Below are 19821 nucleotides of genomic sequence, written 5' to 3'. Positions count from 1 at the left end.
TTTGAAGCCATGGTGATATTTGTGTAAGCTTTCACAGCGCACGAAGCAGGTTCATGGTGTTAGCTTACTTGCCCCTCCCTTACCAACCCCTAGCAGGGATGATCTCATTCTGCTGGTTAATAACCCAGGTCTCCCTGGGTACCAGCGGATCAAGAGCTACTGATATTTTTTGGTACTCCTTCTCTGACCTCAAATCTCTGCAAAGACCTTGACCTGTGTTAGCTCTTTCACCCCGGCAAGCGCCTGTGTTATTGACGAGCAAACTGAGGCTTGGAGACAGCCTTGTTCTAGGTCACGCATGTAGGTAATGGTAGAACCAGGATCTGGAAACCAAGATGTGTCTGAATACAAAGCTTTTCTTTCTCCACATATGACAGTGGTTCCCGCCACCAAGACCGGTGGTGGCACGGGAATCACCTGGGAACTTGGGAGCAACACAAATTGTCAGACCTTATGTCAACTTGCTACAGCAGAAATTCTAAGAAGTCTCTGGCAACCTGGGCTTTAATAAACCCTCCAGGTGACTCTGATTGAAGTTTGGGGCCCACTGCCCTGTCCAATGTGTGACCAAGAGAAAGGAAAATGATCTAGAAGGATATGGGAAATGCTGGGCAATGGGACACTTGCCTTGAAGACTGGGGAGAAGGTGCAGCTCCCTTCTGCCACCGTGGGGCAGCCACCCCTTTCCTTTCCTACCCCACCTGGACAACAGTGTAGGGACTTACGAGAGACTTGACCATTCCTGTCTAGGCAATGTGTGATCCCCAGGAGTTTATCGTGAGGCAGAAACAGTGCTGTCCTTGGCAGAGGATATTCACCGAAAGTGGGGGTCAGGCTAGCATCAGGAGTGGAGTGGGCTGTGTGGACAGTAATGAAGAGAGAGAGGGAGAGAGAGAGAGAGAGAGGGAGAGAGAGAGAGAGAGAGAGAGAGAGAGAGAGTGTGTGTGTGTAGTAACAGGGATTTGGGGGACTAGAGACTCCAGGTCCCAGAAGCAGCTGCCCTTTGGTTCTAGATGATGGTTGTCTGTGTTGTCAGGGTTTCTGGTTTCCCCTCCTAAATCTGGATTTCAATGCTGGTGATGTGGGGATTTTTATGAACCTTCTAAGTGGTAATGTTGGCAACTGAACCCAACTCTGAGGTATATTTTGGAAGACATAAAAGCTAGTGTGGCCTGTTGCCCACTCATTTGTGTCTGAGGTAAACACTAATCATCTTTAATAAGAGTCTCAATAAGCTCCTACGGGATAGGTTTATCAGGGATCCTGGAAAGGGGAGGTAAAGATAAATAATACCCAAGTGTAACTGTCAAGGGTCCCAGTGACTGACTGCGATGTAACGTGATAGCCCTTGGCAGGGTGGTACGTGACTGGAAGGAACAGCTCCCAAGGTGCAGAGTGAACAGGCTGGCCATTGGTTCACAGTCAGTGTCTACTGTAGACTTCAGAGAGATGGGGTGAGCCCCACTGTCCCGGGTGCTTCTTGCATGCCAGGCGCTGGCATGAATTACTGACCAACATTCTCCCCGAGTAATTATCTCTTCTCTTCTCTACAGTAGCAGGAGGCCAGGTCACCTCCAAACCCACATCTGGCTGACTTCAAAGACTCTGCCTTGCCACTTCCCTGTCCGTTTGAACTATGATCCAACATTGTGTCAGAGCTGAAAAGATAAAATTTATTCCCCAAAAAGGATTAAAAGAGAAATTGAAGTTACTCTTACTTCCTTGGCTGACCATGTGGTCTGAGTCTCCTCTCTGCTTTCTCCACAGTCTGCAGACCTTCAAGAAGTCATGTTCACGGCTCTTATAAAGGACAGACCCAAGTTTGTCCGCCTCTTTCTGGAGAACGGATTGAACCTGCGGAAGTTTCTCACCAATGACGTCCTCACTGAACTCTTCTCCAACCACTTCAGCACCCTTGTCTACCGGAACCTGCAGATTGCCAAGAATTCATATAATGATGCCCTCCTCACATTTGTCTGGAAACTGGTGGCTAACTTTCGGAGAGGCTTCCGGAAGGAAGACAGAAGTAGCAGGGACGACATAGATGTAGAATTTCACGTAGGTACCAGGGCGGGTTGTCTCCTTTTGAGTCTTCCCACAAAAAGTATCTCGACCTCCATCTTTCCCACTTCTTCCCTTATTGCCATAAAGTAGGTAGCATGTTGGCATTGTTAATTTTTGCTACTGCCTTTACTTAAGATAATGAGTCTACCTGGTGAGTAGTCAGATATCTTGCTCTAAGCTCTGTGCTATACTTCAAATTATTGTTGCAGCTTTTCTTCATTGCAATTCTCGGTGTGGCACACACACTTTCTGAAGGCATCTGACTAGGAAGAGGGACAAATGAATGGCTCCCTGTTCATGTCTCAGTCTTTTGGTTTTGGGTGTGATCAATTGCCCATGTAAAGGTCGGCCAAGTTTTCCTTTGTAGATAAAAGGGGTAGTGAATATTTTGAAAGGGCTAATCCAGGTTTCCATTTGGGATTCTGTTGTGGAGGTACAACCTGAATTCTCTCAGGTCTTTGTGTTTCAACCACCAGCAGGCCAAGTTTCCAAATGCCTGCACCTGCAACTCTTTGCTGAAGGTTTGTTCTGGTCGGAGTCCTATCAATACCAGCAGTTGGTGTATAAATACCCCAGCTCCCCCCCCACTTGGAGGAGCTAATTCTGAGGCATGTGTTCTACACTGGCTCCCAGGATTCCCTAGTGGTAGTAATCTCTAGTTACTGAGAGTGATGACTTGTTGATAACACACCCTTTCCATTGGTTCCTTTTTTCCTATCTTCTTTTCTCACTATCCTATGGGTTTTCCTGGGATCACCCCTCAAATCAACTACATATCTCAAATTCTTGTTGCTTCTGTGAAAACTCAAATGAGGTAATTATCTCCTATAATTTTAGGATTTTAATGTATGCATGTGGGTGCATTACAAAAATTTAAATGCGTTAGTTGTTTGAAGGAATTGGAACTCTTTAGAAAAGCTTCTGTTTGACGCTATTTGTGTTAAAAACCTTTGCAGTATCCATAATTCTTCCTAAAGCATTTTGGATCTTGTTAAAACCTATAGGGGAGTTTAGAAGGAGTAGAGATGTTGTTTTCAATCTGAAAAGTTGAAAGAAGATATCAGAAGATAGGGAATTCTGAGTAGCAGCCATTGCATGTATGAGGAATCAAAAGTTTGAACAAAGAAAGAAGCAAAGTTTTACATTGTCATTATTGAACTTAAGCTGTAGGAAAGTTAGAACTTAGTTGGAGGGACTTTTTTTTTTTAAGATTTTATTATTTATTTGACAGAGATCACAAATAGGCAGAGGGGCTGGCAGAGAGAGAGAGAGAGGAGGAAGCAGGCTCCCCACTGAGCAGAGAGCCCAATATGGGGCTCCATTCCAGGACCCTGAGATCATGACCCGAGCCGAAGGCAGAGGCTTTAACCCACTGAGCCGCCTGGGTACCCTAGAGCGACTTTTTAAGATGAGAAACAGATTTATGTGATGAGAGGAATTCTTCAACCTTCCAGAAATTGTTTAGTTTTTACTGTTGGCACATGTTTCTACCCTTTGTGGCTTTCTGCCTGGTCATATGTTGTCTTTTATGATAGGTAAGAAATTTTTGACAAATTATCCTACCCAGTAAGTTGAAGTGATGAAAGTCACATCACTGTGCTGTTGAACTGGATTCCTATGCTAATATACAGAGCCCTCCATGCTTGGTGTGCTCCCTTGGACATCCCGACACCTGCTTTTATTCTTATGCCAGTGCATCTACTAAGGGGATATTCTATTTGCACGCTGACCACACACTAATTCCTTGCAGGACGTGTCTCCTATCACTCGGCACCCATTGCAAGCACTCTTCATCTGGGCCATTCTTCAGAACAAGAAGGAACTCTCCAAGGTCATTTGGGAGCAGGTAAATGTCTGGGCCTGTGCCAAATTTACCCCAAATGCTCGCTTTGTTGTGGTTGTTCTGACCTCAAAACTCACATGCCTAATCCAAGACATCATCAATAAAATAGGATGTCTTGTGTCAAGTGAATACGGTTGTGCCTCTGTTTCCATGTCGATGGAGGCGTGATTGAGAGGGGAGGTCCCTGGAAGGTAGCTGTGCTTGGTGAGCAACCCAGTAGGCACTTGCTTCTGAGGTGTGTGTATGTGTTTTCCAAGTGGAGACAGTTTTTAAGTTTAATTAAAAAATTAATTTCTAGCTTTATTGTGTTAGAGATAGGAAGTAGGATTTGTATAAATTTTGCTTTGGGGAATGTATTGAGATGTTTTTCCTTGTGATTTAGCACATAATGGTTTATGTTCGTTGTGTAGAAGCTACATTCTCCATTATTAGAACATAAAGTTGGATATTGAGAATAGAGTTCATGAGCACAGTCTTACTAACTACATCATCAGCTCTCCCGTGTCCTCAACCACTCTTCCCCTCTTTGAGCTGCCACAGTTTGGTGCTAGGCAGTCAGGTCTCATGCTATCAACAACTCACAACATTTATCTTGATATTTTATTTTTATATGCTAATTCCACATTCAAGACTGTATCTTCAGGGCCAAGACTATCTTGTGTACATTGCAAAGTTTATTCTGAATCATTATGAATGGTTCAGATTTCACCACTTCTTACTTTTGCCAAGAGTTTGTCCTTGCCTGACATTAATGTTGACTTGACCACTTTAAGGAATTATGAATTAACTAACGTTATCCACCCATCTAAAAGACCAGGGGCTGCACTCTGGCAGCCCTGGGAGCCAGCAAGCTTCTGAAGACTCTGGCCAAGGTGAAGAGTGACATCAATGCCGCAGGGGAGTCTGAGGAGTTGGCCAATGAGTACGAGACCCGTGCAGTTGGTGAGTCTCCAGGAATGGGCCACCACAGTGGGCACCCACGTGGCTTGAGACACACATGCACCTGTTGTACTTATAGGCCAGGTGGCAGAGGTCAGAGGCATGTCCAGGCTCCCCTCTCTGGCATGATTTAGGGCTTGCAGACCACATGATCAGGGGTGTGCATGCTGTGGCAGAAGCCAAAGACCTCTCGGCTGTACCACCTACTGATGTTTTCAAGAATGGATGCAGGAGGGATGCCTGGGTGGCTCAGTTGGTTGTATGACTGCCTTCCGCTCGGGTCATGATCCTGGAATCCCGGGATCGAGTCCCGCATCGGACTCCCAGCTCCATGGGGAGTCTGCTTCTCTCTCTGACCTTCTCCTTGTTCATGCTCTCTCTCACTGTCTCTCTCTCAAGTAAATAAATAAAATCTTTAAAAAAAAAAAAAAGAATGGACGCAGGACAATGTGGGTGTCTCATCCCACAACTGCCAGGGCCACACACAGGCTAGGTCTAAGAAACTCAGCACCACAGTCTGGGGGCAGAGAAGGAGTGTTTTAGGATGCTTTTGAGAAACTATGACAGATCTGAGACTTTTTTGTTAAGATTTTATTTATTTATTTGGCAGGGAGAGACACAGCAAGAGAGGGAACACAAGCAGGGAAAGTGGGGGAGGGAGAAGTAGGCTTCCTGCTAAGCAGGAGCCTGATGTGGGCCTTGATCCCGGGACCCCAGGATCATGACCTGAGCCGAAGGCAGATTCTTAATGACTGAGCCACCCAGGCGCCCCCAGATCTGAGATATTTATCTGTTAGTTATCAAGTTAGCCTGTCTGTTTCATAGAGAGAAGACCCTACACCACTGGGTCAGAGATGCAGATGGTTTATTACTAAGGGTCCAGGCAGCAGTCAGAGCAGCGTCTTGGGTTGGTTCCCCATGCCTTCATTCCCCTGGAGTGACATGACTAAAGGCTTCTGTTGCCTGCCCTGCAGCTCCCCCAAAGTTTAGGAGACTTGGGGCTTCTCCTGGGGCTGCAGGTGACCCGCCCATGCTCCCTTCCAGGGCGTGATTGCTCGTTACCTGGAATGGAATGGGAGAGAGGCACTGCTAAACATTACCCTTCTGGAATGTCTGTCTTCTGTTTGCTGTTCAGTCATCCTTGAACAAAGCTTGTCAGTGCGGTTTGCCCAGACGGTCTGGACCAAGCAGGAGCGTGAGAAACTCAGAACGATTGCTTCCCGAAGACAGAGAGTTTGGGCCTGCTCAGTTTTTCCTTTCTCACTTGGGAGTTTTCAGTTTGCAATGGGGCAAGCTGCAAAATTGCACACAACTTTGTTGTCTCATGTAATGAAAAAAAAAAAAAAAGCCTCACGCGTTTGGCTTCTCTGTGTTGCCAAAAGGGCGTCCAATCGCTTTTCAAAATATATTACATTTCAAAGATATTTTATTAATTTCTGATTAAACTCAGAAAATGGATCTCAAGTATTTTGACTTTTAAAAAATTTCCCGGGAGGATTTATACTTCAATTTCTAGCATTAGGTCTCGAAGTGTAAGCACACCTTTAAAACAATAGGTCAGTGTTTCTTACACTTACTGGTTTGGTTGGTTGGTTCGCATGGTGTCTGATGAGGCAAAAAGCCCTCACCACAAGGCGGAGAATGTAAATGAAGGGAGATCAGCTGCTCTGGGAAAGGAAGCAGTGGGTCTGCGTCTCTCCCCAGGGCTGAGCCCCACAAAAGGAGGGTAGCTCCGTGTGTTCCATGCAGCTCAATTCAGTGGGCACTTACAGACCCCTGCAGCGATCAGGAGCTGCATTGGGCGTGGTGTCCCCCAAACCCCCTTTGTTCAGCGGAGGATGACACCATGCCGGCATTCTCTCTGCCTTTTAGAAACCAGGCTTTTCACCAAGTCAGGGCTGGGTCGTGGGGGCGGGGCAGGCCCAGTCTGTGTATTTGCCATCTCTGCCTCCGGCTTGGCTTCCCTCCCTCTGGTGGTGGCCATGTCTCCGCAGAGCTGTTCACAGAGTGCTACAGCAGCGACGAGGACCTGGCGGAGCAGCTGCTAGTGTACTCCTGTGAAGCCTGGGGCGGAAGCAATTGCTTAGAGCTGGCGGTGGAGGCCACGGACCAGCACTTCATCGCCCAGCCTGGGGTCCAGGTAAATGGCGTGCAGTCACCAAACATCACCTTCAGAGATGGGCCCTTTGCATCAGATGCTCTTTGTGGCATTGAACAAGAGAGTGTTAAAAGCAGATCTTCTCCTCTGATATAAGAACCCAAGCAGGGAAAATTGAGGGACGTTCCAGGAGATGGCAGCACATAGGCTTTGGTAGAGACCCTTGCTTCAAGAGACAGTGCAGGAGAAAGAGTATTCTTGGAGTTTCCACCAAGCACCCAGTACGGCACCATACTTAGGGGCTGAGTTGCTGGATCCCACATCTGAGGCTCAGTCTACTGTGTCTCCAGTTATGTGTGTGGTGATGGACCAAGGCATACAAGCTCTCTGAGCCTTAGTTCCCTTGTCTGTAAAGGAAGGGTTGCTGGGGGGTTTCGGGGAGATAGGATGTGACAGATGCAGCCCTCGACTTCAGTGCATCCTGTTATAGTTATTATGGGTAGTAATGGCACTAGAGGAACCAACACGACATGGAGTGAAGCCAGCCCAGAGGTTTCCTCCACTGAGTTAAACTAACTGTGGTTTGCACTGGGTGTCTCAGCTTGCTGAGGGGAGGTTTTCCACCCATAATCCCGGTTGGAGGGGTCTGGTGTGAAGCCGGGAGGAGTAGGAAGATGTGGGTGGATTGACACTTACCTGTCACCCACATGATGTACGTGATCGTGTTTTATCTTCATAGCATGTGTGGAAGTGGAGGTCATCTCATTTTACTGATAAGAACTCAGCTGTTCAGAGAGGTTCTGGAACATTCTCTAGGTTGCACTGCTAAGAAGGAGCAGAACTGAGATTTGGTTCCATGTTGATTGTTTTGTGGACTTCCCATTACACCCTGAAGCCAATAATCAGCGTGTTGAACTGAGGCTGGCACTGGGATCAGGGTTGCCCGGAGGGCTGATTTGGAGGCCAAGGAGGGCCACACTCTGCTCACAGCTCCTTTGGCCCCAAGCCCCATCGTGTTGGTGCCCCAGAGCTTGGGGTCTGGGGAAGGTTGACTCTTGATCTTGTCCGAGCTTACCGGTCCCAGCGGTTTCAGCCAGATGCCAATTCAATAATATTCACAGAAATCTCATGGCCAGACACATAGGATCAGGGAGCTGGCTTCCTGGGTGCAGGTTACAGCCTGGAGTCAGGTGTCGCTGGTGGCTATGGAACCCCAGCTAGGGGAGAGCCTCCTGTGACTGGGGGCTAGTGATACTGCTTGATGTATTCCTCCACCTTGGCAGGAGAGAAGAGTGAGGAAGGCTGGGTAATACTTGTCTTTGTTTGGCTCCCCGAGAAGCAGGCCCCAAAGCAAGGATTTAAATTCTTTGTTGTGAAGGTGAGCCTAGGAGGTGCATGTGGGCGCCGGGGCAGTGAGAACGGTGAGGGAAGGAAGCAGACACGGGTGTGCTAAAAGTTGCCACTGTGCTCTGCAGGGCTCAACCCCATGGAGACTTCCTGGGACTGTATTGAACTTGTCGTGGTGTGGCAAACAAGTTGGTGTTGACCCACCAAGTGCTGTTTGTCCTTTGTTGCGGCTGCCCGTCATGGGCCAAGCACACGCCTGGCCTCAGCAGCCTAGGCAGAGCCTGGCAGGCTCCCTGGAAGAAGCAACTTCTGGGAGAGGGAAGGTCTGATGCAGCACAGGGGCCCTAGCTCTCCCAGCCAGTGCATCCACGCCAGACCACTTCCGACGAACAGGGCCGTTTCTGAGAGCTGTGTGTTTCTTTGTTGTGGACGCGTCTATGCTCACCCTTTTGTGTTGCCATGAAGTGTGGGTCTCGGAGGCAACCTGAGTTTTCTAATTCCCGCCTTCGTGGGACGCCCCATTCCATCTCTCCGGGGTTGGTGGTCTGGGAAGAGCGTTTTCCTGCATTTCAACTCCCGCTGATGTTGCGATGCCAGCTGTCACCCTGTTCCTCTCACCTGTCGGCCTCCAGCAATGAATCCTGGGGTTCCTGCAGGTAGCACTGGACGGGTGTGTGAATTTGCAATCAGCGAGGAGGAAGGAGCCAGAAAGACGCTTGTTTAAACTTACATAAGAAGAATTAGAGGTGGTTGAAATTCATGGCTTTCGGGAATTTGGCCTCAGACAACCTCTATTTTAAAGTTCACAGAACCCAAGTTAGGAAAGGACTGAAAATCGGACAGACTTGTGAATGGTTTTAGCATAGCCCTGTAGACTCCAGGTAACTAACACCAAAGGAGAAGACCTTAATTTGGAGGGTTATTTATTTTGAGGGGGTGCGAGGGCTGGGAAGAGAGGTTGCATACCATCCTGAATTTCATTGCATTAATAATGACCCACGTCCTTTATCTTTGTCTTCCTGTAGAATTTTCTTTCCAAGCAATGGTATGGAGAGATTTCCCGAGACACCAAGAACTGGAAGATTATCCTGTGTTTGTTCATTATCCCCTTGGTTGGCTGTGGCTTTGTATCCTTTAGGTATGAAACCGAGACACATAATTGTATGTGTAAGAGTGTGTGTGTGTGTGTGTGTGTGTGTGTGTGTGTGTGTACACGTTCTTATGTAGAGGGCTATAAAGCCTGGCATTTATGACATTCGTGAGAATCCCTACACAGTAGGGCTGGGGGTCTTTTCTGGCTTTTCCTGGTTTTGATTTTTAAATAGGTAGCGGTGGAGGTATGTCTTCAGTTTCCAAGGCAGAGCTTGGATTTGTTGGTCCTGGAAAGTCAGGGGCTGAGTTTTGGCCTGGTTGGTCTCAGAAGGCAGCTCTGGCTCCTCTGTCCCCAGCCGTGGGTCTGGATTCATCCATGTTCAGGAGGAGGACTGCAGCTCCTGCAGGACATGATGCTCTAGAGGGCGATGACAGTGTTCTCACCTCTTGGTCCAGGAAGAAGCCCATCGACAAGCACAAGAAGATCCTTTGGTACTATGTGGCCTTCTTCACCTCCCCGTTTGTGGTCTTTGCCTGGAACGTGGTCTTCTACATTGCCTTCCTCCTGCTCTTTGCCTATGTGCTGCTCATGGATTTTCACTCCGTACCACACTCCCCCGAGCTGGTCCTCTACGCACTGGTCTTTGTCCTGTTCTGTGATGAAGTGAGACAGGTAGGACAGTCCCCATGTGACACACCTCCTTCTTTCCTCAGCAGGTGGCATCTCCCTAGAGCAAAGGAGGAACAGAAGTTGCTTCTGAAGCTCCAAAGTCATGATTTTTCTAAAGTAAATGATGCATTTTCAACATCTTAGCACTCTAGTGAGGTTTCTTAGCACCAAGCTCGCTCCTTACTGATTAATGTTAATTGATGGAAATGAATTACTTCAGAATTGGGAATGTGTTCAAAGAGAAGATCGACCTTGGACTGTAACCCACTCCTGCCATTACCATCACCAGGGGAGGCAGGGGAGCCGGGGTGGGGCGGGGGCACTTTCAAGCTAAGAGCGTCTTAATGCCCAGTGTGTCAGAGTGACAGTGTTGGAAAGTCATATAAGTCCCTGTGGATTTCAGGGAGTGTGTGTGAATTATTCATGGTGCTTTTCTGCAGTTTCTCTGGGATCTGTTTTTTTGGCAGCCTCTCCCTGCCATTGAACCCAAAACTTTAGCCTAGTCCTGGCACATAGCAGGTGCTCAGTTAGTCACTGTTAGAGGGATAAATGTTGAGAGTGAAGGATAATGCTGTCCCTAGAGCATTATGAAAAGTCATCCCAGAAAATCTTTTCGGATTCAGTGATTATTTGAGCGCTGCTGTTACTGTCACTTTTGTTGTCCCTCCTGAGCCCAAATCCAACATTGCTGATGTTTACATGATACTATGACAGGTGTTATGAGAAATTTGGGTTAGGGGAGGCAGGGAATGCTGTACTTGACCTCACAGAGTCACTGCCTTGTGTAGAAATCCTACCTTGCTTTCAACTATCATGCCAAGTCCGATAGACTTTTTTTTTTTTTTTGGGCTTTCAGGGGCTGTGGATTGAAGACAGTTCTGATTTTTTTCTTTTCTCAGCAGGAGAGTGTCTTGATCAATTATCAATATGTACGATAGTCAGGGGGCCTGGGAGGAGTCCTGGCACCAGTGCCCTGCATCTGCCTTCCCCTGCCAAGAAGGTGCTGATGGGGGATAGAGATGGCATAGAAGTGGAGGAAGAACAAGACAAATGACACAAGTCAGTGCTGAGCATGGACACATATGGGCTTTCTGTCTCCAGCACCTATCCCTCAGGGTAGGACCCTGCTGATGGGGGGAGGATTCTGTGACCTCCCATCAGCCTCTTGAGGACCCCACATTCTGGCTTGTGAGGTCACAGCTCTATCTGGACACATGGGAGTTGGGACCCAGTGTATGAATTTTGGGAGGTACAATTTGTCCTTGGTGGTTGCTTCCTGCAATGGGTGGTGAAAAAAATTCTTTTCTTGCTTTTCCCCTTCCTCATTCATGCTCCCAGTGATTTCTCCATGAGTCTTGGGACTGACCCTGTCTCCCTCACTGCACTAAGGCTCTGAGGTGAAAGTCCAGGTGTTGTTTGGTTCCTCTAGGCATCGAAAGAAGTCAGGTGATCTGGAGACAGGACTTATTCTGGGTTTCTTTAGAGGACAGAGCTTGGCCTGGATGGAAGATGCAGGGAGATGTGTCTCGGCATAAACCAAACACTTCATTCATGCATTCCTTTTAATTACTTATTGAATTAAAGTATTGAATTTCTTATGGTACCTACTAGGTGCCAGGCACTGTTCTAGACACTGGTGATATAGCAATGAGCCAAACACACAAATACCTTTGTGCTTATGTAGCTTTCTCCCAGTTAACAGGGTCGGCAGGGTCATTTCTGGGAGCTTCCAAGGAGAGAACAGCACTGCACAATGAGTTGTGTGTTTACTGGGATGTTGGCCTAGAGGATTTGAAAGAGTGAAGTCTTAGGTCACAAACCTCTCCATACAATGTTGTATGTACATTTAACTACTAAATCATTTATTCAAGGAAGACTCAGGACAAGTGTATGTTGTTTGGAGAAGGATTCTGGGCAGGCAGTGTGAAGTGTTGCCTAGGAGCTGTGTACAGTGTTGTCCAGGTGCCGTGTGAAATGTTGTCCAGGTGTAGTGTGCAGTGTTGTCCAGGTGCTGTATGAAGTATTGTCCTGGTGCCGTGTGAAGTGTTGCCCAGGTGCCGTGTGCAGTGTTATCCAGGTGCCATGTGTGGTGCTGCCCAGGTGCCGTGTGCAGCGTTGTCCAGGTGCAATGTGTGGTGCTGCCCAGGTGCTGTGTGCAGTGTTGTCCAGGTGCAGTGTGTGGTGCTGCCCAGGTGCGGTGCTCAGAGTTGTCCAGGTGCAGTGTACAGTGTTGCATAGAACAGGGACATTGAGTAGAGTGACCAGTGGGCTGATGGGCAGGAATCCTGGGCTGGGAAGTGAGCTGCAGAGGTGCCCGGGTAAGATAATGCACTTCCCAGTCATTCCCGGGGGCCTGCCCGGTGGAGGTGAGGCCCACATGTTCTGGCTGAGTCTCTCTAGTCTGTCTACATTTACAAAGGGTGATATGTAGGCATATAGCTTTAGGCAAATGTTTCTTCTCTTTTCTTTAAACATCATTTTGAACAGACTAGTTTCATTTAGCAGTCCTGAGTATTAAGGCAATGATATGGGAGCACCTTGGGCTGAGGGCTGGGAGAGAGGATCCAAGCCCAGCTCTGCTATGGGAGAGCTGATCCTGCAGTCTGTGAGCTGGGCTGCGGCACAAGGCCTCCAAGATTCTCCTCCTTCAGGGAGTCTGACGCTCGGGGTCGCTGTTTCTCTTCCGGCTGCAGGCTCCAGTGGCTAGAATCCTCAGTTCGCTTTCCCCTGCTGACCTGGCGCTGTCTTAATGAACCTAACTCGCACTTGTCAGGAGAAAAAGAGACCTGAACAGAATGTTACCTGTTTTAGGTTGTGTCTGGGTGTCACAAAGAATACCCTCCTAATGTTTCCTTCCCTGGGGGCAGATGTAATAAACTAAGTTGAAATTTTCAACCAAGGCAGTCCATAAGTACAAATGTCCAGTAATCAAGTTGTGGATATTTATGTAACAGGAGACAAGTTCCACCATCCCTTTGTGGAAAGTGCTGTTCAGTCTTAAGGCTCATTGAATCCCCCAATCCTGAAAGATACGGTGAAATAAGTTTTTTTTTGTATTTTATGAATATAGCCCATCTCTGTCATTCCATTCATAAAAAAGGCTTCTATTCATTTAAAAAAAAAAAAGTGCTTTCTCACTGCAGCGGTGCCTCCAAGCTGATCTATTTAGGGTTTTTCCATCTCTCAGGCCAGGATTCTGAAAGGCTGAGCTGGGCTGGGGCTGCTGCTTGCTCTGTATGTATCTGTCTCCCAAACCCAAAAAAGGGTTTTAGAGGGAACAGGTGGAAGGTAGGGCTTGTCCCACCCACTCTCATTTTTCAGATGGTTCTTGGTGGGTAATCCGCGAGACTGGGTCCACTTCAGTGGATGCTGAGGTGTGCTGACTCGGTTTTGGGACTCACCCATTCAGCCATCCCACAGAGAAGTGTGGTCACCTTGGGGCTGGGAGATTTTATTTCCTTGGTGCTTGATTGCATAAGGCCCTCACCACGTTTGTCTACCAGAGCTGCTGTTTGCATTTATAAATGAAGAAAAGGAAATACTCCTTGAGAAATGGATGATGTTTCCTGAATCCCTTCCAAGTTTAAAGCTGTAGGATTTCTGTGGGTTGTAGTGAAGCAGCGGGATGCTGACAAGATGAAACTCTCTGAGACCCAGAACCCGTGAGCCTGCCACTTGCTGGCGTCTGCCTCAGGCAAGTTCCTTAGCTTTTATTTCCCTACGCTTTATTTTTGGGGAAAGAATAGGAAACGTGTGTTCTATTTGAATATCAGATGGACCCATAGTGGTGAGTTCATTTAGTGAAATCAAAAGGATTGAGTTGATGACACTTCTTGGCATTGGTTTCGTGCCTCGCACAAGGCAATATGCTGGATTCCTTACCTGAGCTCCCTTGGATTTTGTCCTACCTCCCCTCCAGTCCTGACCACGTTTCATTTTAAGGATGTCTAATGACTACTTTTGCCCCAGGGCCAATAGCTTCCTTGAGAATTTGTGTTGCACTTAATCTGAGGTCCAGTGTGCCAGGAGTCCAGCACAGGTGTTTGGAATCCTGTGGGCTCTCAAATAAATGGACAGATGAACAAGAGGGTCAGAGGTCCCCAGACCCAGCAGACAGAACATCAAGAGGCTATCTAGATGTGGTCTTCTACTGGATTGCCCTTTCTCTGTTTATCTCCTGACATGCCTTCTTCTGAGAAATCATGCCAATATGCACAAATGATGGAAGGATCACTGATACACATTGTTCCTGTCAGTCATTTCTGCAAACACATCTGCCCACACAGGTGAAGCACACAACCCCTGTGTGCAAATTTAAAAAAAAAAATCTTTTTATCAAGATGTTTTATTTCCACATGCCAGAAAGTATTTATGATAAATACACAAATCGATGATGACAACAGTATGGATAATACCCTCTAGTGTTGTGCAGTGCACAGCTTATACCACTGTACCGGGTAGCCTGGGTATTCCACATTTGCCTACACAGGCTGGGCCTACTGTCTGTGGGTTCATCTTTAAAGAACAGTAAGGATGCTTGTGTCCCTTTTCTGACTTTGTCAGCAACACATGCATAACAGAACAGCGAGCATGCAACCTACTTTCCAATCCCCCTGGAATATCACAGGGTATGAGGGGGTGCATACTGTTGGCTCAAAAAAAATGTGTGAACATTTAAAAAAGAAATCTGGAACCAGCTGATGTTTCCCAGCTGCTGATGCTCTCTCTCTCTGTCCCTTTCTGTGCTGCAGTGGTACATGAATGGGGTGAATTATTTTACTGATCTGTGGAATGTCATGGACACACTTGGGCTTTTTTACTTCATAGCAGGCATTGTGTTTCGGTAAGTAGACCTCACCACCTTTCCCAGTTTCAGGTGCTTTTGGATTTCCTTGGGTGGGTAAGTGAAGAAGAGGTCTTTGATATTTCAAGTCCAAGATGAGTCTGATTCCCTTCTGCCCCCATTTTGAGATTATTGCAAACGCCATTGTCTCGGCCTCTTTGAGACACAGCTTGGCTGGCATAAAGTTGCATCTCTTTTCTTTTCCCTCCTGGTGATCTATACTTGAGATGCATACAGATCTATACTTGGTGCATACAGAATTTGCGAGAGATAATTAGAAATTGAGGAGAGCCATATAATCTTTGAAAATGTACTTCTGCTTAGATGCTGGCTATGGAGAATGTCTCTCAAAGCCAGAGTATAGGATGAGAAAAACCAATCTAGAATCACCGTTGAAAAACAATGTGTACTTCCCATGGTAGAGAAATTGGGACATACCCAAACCATGGCTTGCATTGCCTATGCCCACCTCTCTCAGGCCTGCCTCCCCCAGGTAGCTTCAAGCTGAAGTTCATGGTCATACCTGAGCTGTATGCATGGTGTCCTCTGGCAGAGAAGCCTGACTCTTCATATATATGCCTACCCATGCTTACTCTGCAATTTGCAGTGAGTAAAAACCCAATTTCCGCCTCCACTAATTTTCCTTTCTGCTTGGGTTCAGCATTTGAACCACATGATTTCTAGAGAATTCCAGGTAGAAGGCATATAAGGCTTTCAATAAACACATTAACAGGGGGTGAGCTAACCAAATGATCTGGTACAAATGAGGGATGTCTCATTAGGGGAAACCTGGCAGAGCCACTTCCCAAGAGGAAGGATGGGGATTGGGATCATTATAGGGGCTGTGGGAGTGAGGAAGTCAATGGTAATGTGACTGGGTTCTTGCAGTAGAAGTGTTGGAGGATGAAGGACTCAAGGGCAAGAAACTCTGAAAGCTCTCCTGGAGGCCACAGGAGCAGAAGACCAGTGACGGACAGGTGGTGTCCTTGGACTGTTTCCACTAGCTCCCAGGGCCCTGACTAGGTTTCTTTGTGTTTGGTTATGATGGGTTAGCACGGTGATGGGTATTAAGGAGGCCACGGATTGCGTGGAGCACAGGGTGTTATACACAAACAATGAATCATGGAACATGACATCAAAAACTAGTGATATACTGTATGGTGACTAACATAACATTGAAAAAAATAAAATCTTTAAAGAAATTAAAAAAAACCAAAATTTTGAACTGTTTTGTTAATATCTCCTTCCTTCCATAGGCTCCACCCTTCTAATAAAACCTCTCTGTATTCCGGACGAGTCATCTTTTGCCTGGATTACATTATATTCACTCTAAGGTTGATCCACATTTTCACTGTAAGCAGAAATTTAGGACCCAAGATTATAATGTTGCAGAGGATGGTAAGAATGGAGAATATTGTGGTTGCCATTCTGCTTGCTAGACCCAGAGTTCCTTCTGTTGTTGGTAGAAGGGTTTTACCCATAGACATGTCACAATTGGTAAGGTTTGCTTTCCTTGATGTGTTTTTCAATCAGGGGCCTCTCTCAGCTTAAAATTTAACAGAAGATGACTACTAGGAGCAAATGGTTAGTTAAGTGCATTGCTAAGAAAAGTATCTATTTCGATTTTACTCTTTACCAGGTGATTTCATTTGAGTCACTTGAGTCAAACTGAGTCACAGCTCAGTAAGAGCATAGACAGAATAGGAATGGTTATAGCCATTTATAGATGGGGACCATGGAGGTTAATATGTTTGTCTGGAGGTGTGCAACAGATTAGGGCTTCAATTCTATAAACATGTGGTATAGATGTAGGATCAGCATTACCAGCGCTGTTCCATAGGGACATCCAACAGAAAGATAATTACACACTGACGATGTTGGTTTCCTAAGCTTGTTTTCCAGATGACCCAAACCTCCCGTGCTTCTGTCTTTAAATCAGATGGGCCTTTGGATTAGCTCATCTGGAGGTTGCTTTCCAACACTGAGGTTCTTTTGAGTTTGTGGTTTTTAATTCAAAGCATATCTGAGGCATCAAGTCACTATGAAGTCATGCTGTGTGTGCAAAAAGTTAAAAAAATGAAAACTGTGCATTCTTTTAAAGACAGTTTTTATTTTCCTTAAAAAAAAAAAAACACAAAACAACACGGAAGACACAATGTAGGGATTTCAAGAATGTGAGCACGAGAAGAGGTAGAGAAGGACAGGTTCTCTGAGGTGGTGCCTCTTTTGCTTTCAAGCTGGTCTCTTATCCAGGAAATTTCTGGTGCTGAGTTGGTTTGGAGACCTATAAACAAAAATGCATCAGTTTCAATTCTGGGAGATAGATGTCCCAAGACCCCAAGGTGGCAATGGTCATTTTTAAAATCACACTGGGTGACTAGAACCTCCACCCTTCCCTGTAGTCAATTGAGCAGATGAGCCCCCTGGGGCACAGACCTGACTCTGTTCTTGTGTCCTCCCTTGACAGCTGGTTGACGTGTTCTTCTTCCTGTTCCTCTTTGCGGTGTGGATGGTGGCTTTTGGCGTGGCCAGGCAAGGGATCCTCAGGCAAAATGAGCATCGCTGGAGGTGGATATTCCGCTCAGTTATCTACGAGCCCTATCTGGCCATGTTTGGCCAGGTGCCCAGTGACGTGGATGGTGAGCCTGACCCGGCCTGGGAGGGGACATCTGGGAGCAGGTGGTTGCTTCCAGAACCAGCCCCCAGCGCTCCCTGCTCTGACCCAGAGCAGAAGTTGGGCCAATACCTCTCAACCTTTCCTTTGTGTCTGAGTGGGATTTTTACGTCCGCCTTGCCAACATGTCCAACAGTGTTAGGCTGCAATTTTGAAACTTCTTGAAAATAGTGTTTCTTATGTTTTCAACAGCGATGTTGCCATGGACAGCAATGAACCTCACTAGTGCAGAAATGCACTCTCTTATATAACTGGGTGCCCATTTTATTTCCAAAAAAGCAATATTGAAAATTTTGCACAGGAACCTGCAATCTCAACTTCTGGCCTTAGCTTCTGCCGAGCATCCTTCAGAGGCAGGAGAGTGGCAGCACAGATGGCATTAATATGCTCATGCCTGGTTTATGTGAGGAAAGTGCGGGGCATGTGCAGACCAGTGTGTGTCTTGAATGAGCTGTCTAAAGCATCTTTATGATGCTGACGAGAGCCTGGGCTTGTCATGTTCTGTCCTGCTGGGACACGATGATCCTGATGTTTCCCCTGCCCTACTGGTTGCATTTCTGAGCTCCCTGGTGTTTTGTCCATTATCCTTGTGGCCTCGGGCTGTCCTGGCCTCTTCTGCTGCAACCTCTTCTAAAACCTAAGCTCTTTTCCTGTGCCCTGATGGGAAGGCACATTGTTAGTGTTATTTCCCTTATGCAGCTGTAGTCACCATTTTACCTAAGGGAGTGCATTTTGTCCTTGGGACAGCCCTTTCCCCGGTAGCTTTAGTCACGTGTGAGGATTTGGATTTTCTCCAAGGTCCGCATTCTAGGGTCTGTCGCTACCGTTCACGCAGTTGTGCAAATCCTGTTCTTGACACCCCTGATTTCATTCCTCATCTCCAGTTCATCAGGTGGTTTTGTTGATTTTATCTCCTCAGTGTCTGTGCAACCAGAACACTTTCTACCATTCCCACCACCCCAAGCCATCCTCACTACCTGCTCATTGTCATGTGGCCCTCCCACCCCCACCCTGGGGGCGCTGTAGTACCGTTCCCTCCAGAGGGTCCTCTCCTTGCCTTTTGGTCTCTACATCCTCAGGTACCACGTACGACTTCTCCCACTGCACCTTCACTGGGAATGAGTCCAAGCCCCTGTGTGTGGAGCTAGATGAGCACAATCTGCCTCGCTTCCCCGAGTGGATCACCATCCCCCTGGTGTGCATCTACATGCTCTCCACTAACATCTTGCTGGTCAACCTGCTCGTTGCCATGTTTGGGTATGTGCTCAGTCATGAGTTTCTCGGGTGTTCCTGGTGGGCAGACCGTGTGCCAGCTGGGGCTGGAGAAACCAGGAGCAAGGCCATGATGGTCCACCCTTGAGCAACTTGTGTTAGCACTTAGGGGACTGCAGGTCTGGAGGCAGGGGCCGTCTTAAAGGGACTATAATAAAAATACAGCATGTCCCTATTTGCTGTGCTGTAAGCTTATATGACATTACACCCAGGTACCTGTGACACTCTTCAGCACATTCAGACCTTGTACGTCTAGCACGCATTCAGCCATCTCCCTGGGTGCCAGGATGTCGGTGTGGCACTGGTGCAGTGCAGCTCCTCCCCAATATCCATGTTTTCTATGGACTCGGTGGCTTGGATTCTAGGGTTTAAAGGACTCAGCCTCTAGTTAGTTGCTGCTTTGAAGTTTTTCAGCTTTCTTCTTAAAATTTTTTTAAAGGTATTATTTATTTATTTGAGAACAAGCAAGAGAGAAAGTGAGAGAGAGCGAGAGAGAGAGAACATGAGCTGGGGAGAGGGGTGGTGGGAGAGGGAGAAGCAGGCTCCCCACTGATCGTGGAGACTGATGCGGGCCTTGATCCCAGGATACCGGGATCATGATCTGACCCAAAAGCAGGCACTTAACCAACTGAGCCACCCAGGTGCCTGATGCTTTTCAGTTTAAATACAGATCACAAGAGCAGAGTCAGAAGAGTGACTTTCTTTTGGGGCTCATGTCTAATGAGGTGGAGGAGAATATGATGGTGGCTCTAAAAAATTTGTATTGCCTTTGGTAGCTCTCCTTACGACTTTTAGAAAATCATGATTTTTCTTTTCCTTTCATCTTTTTTCAGAGGGTTTCCAGGGGCTCCAGTTGTAGTTAAAGTATGAGAACTGTAGTATGTTGTTGCTTTAAGGTAGGTAGCGATTTTGAGTATGTGACCCCAGCGCAGACAGACAATTTAGCAACAAAATATCCTTGTTAAACCTTGGGATGGAA

General features: G+C 47.0%; 1 protein-coding gene across 2 annotated transcripts in view; it reads left to right on the top strand.

The window, feature by feature from the left end:
- Nucleotides 1-19821, top strand: part of TRPM8 (transient receptor potential cation channel subfamily M member 8) — a 77311-nt gene that overhangs the window by 33412 nt on the left and 24078 nt on the right. Inside the window, exons 11-20 of one of the 2 annotated variants that reach the window (XM_059167651.1) lie at nucleotides 1768-2058; nucleotides 3815-3910; nucleotides 4720-4849; nucleotides 6841-6986; nucleotides 9317-9429; nucleotides 9840-10056; nucleotides 14805-14896; nucleotides 16153-16294; nucleotides 17364-17535; nucleotides 18650-18827. In XM_059167651.1, coding sequence (XP_059023634.1) covers nucleotides 1768-2058; nucleotides 3815-3910; nucleotides 4720-4849; nucleotides 6841-6986; nucleotides 9317-9429; nucleotides 9840-10056; nucleotides 14805-14896; nucleotides 16153-16294; nucleotides 17364-17535; nucleotides 18650-18827 — 1577 coding nt within the window. Of the gene's footprint in view, nucleotides 1-1767; nucleotides 2059-3814; nucleotides 3911-4719; nucleotides 4850-6617; nucleotides 6987-9316; nucleotides 9430-9839; nucleotides 10057-14804; nucleotides 14897-16152; nucleotides 16295-17363; nucleotides 17536-18649; nucleotides 18828-19821 lie in introns of those variants that run through there. The other variant, XM_059167653.1, reaches the window with a different exon arrangement.

This window comes from Mustela lutreola, chromosome 3 (assembly GCF_030435805.1).
Source record: "Mustela lutreola isolate mMusLut2 chromosome 3, mMusLut2.pri, whole genome shotgun sequence".
In the NCBI taxonomy this organism is placed as follows: Eukaryota; Metazoa; Chordata; class Mammalia; order Carnivora; family Mustelidae; genus Mustela; species Mustela lutreola.
This window is presented reverse-complemented; position numbering and strand designations above follow the sequence as displayed.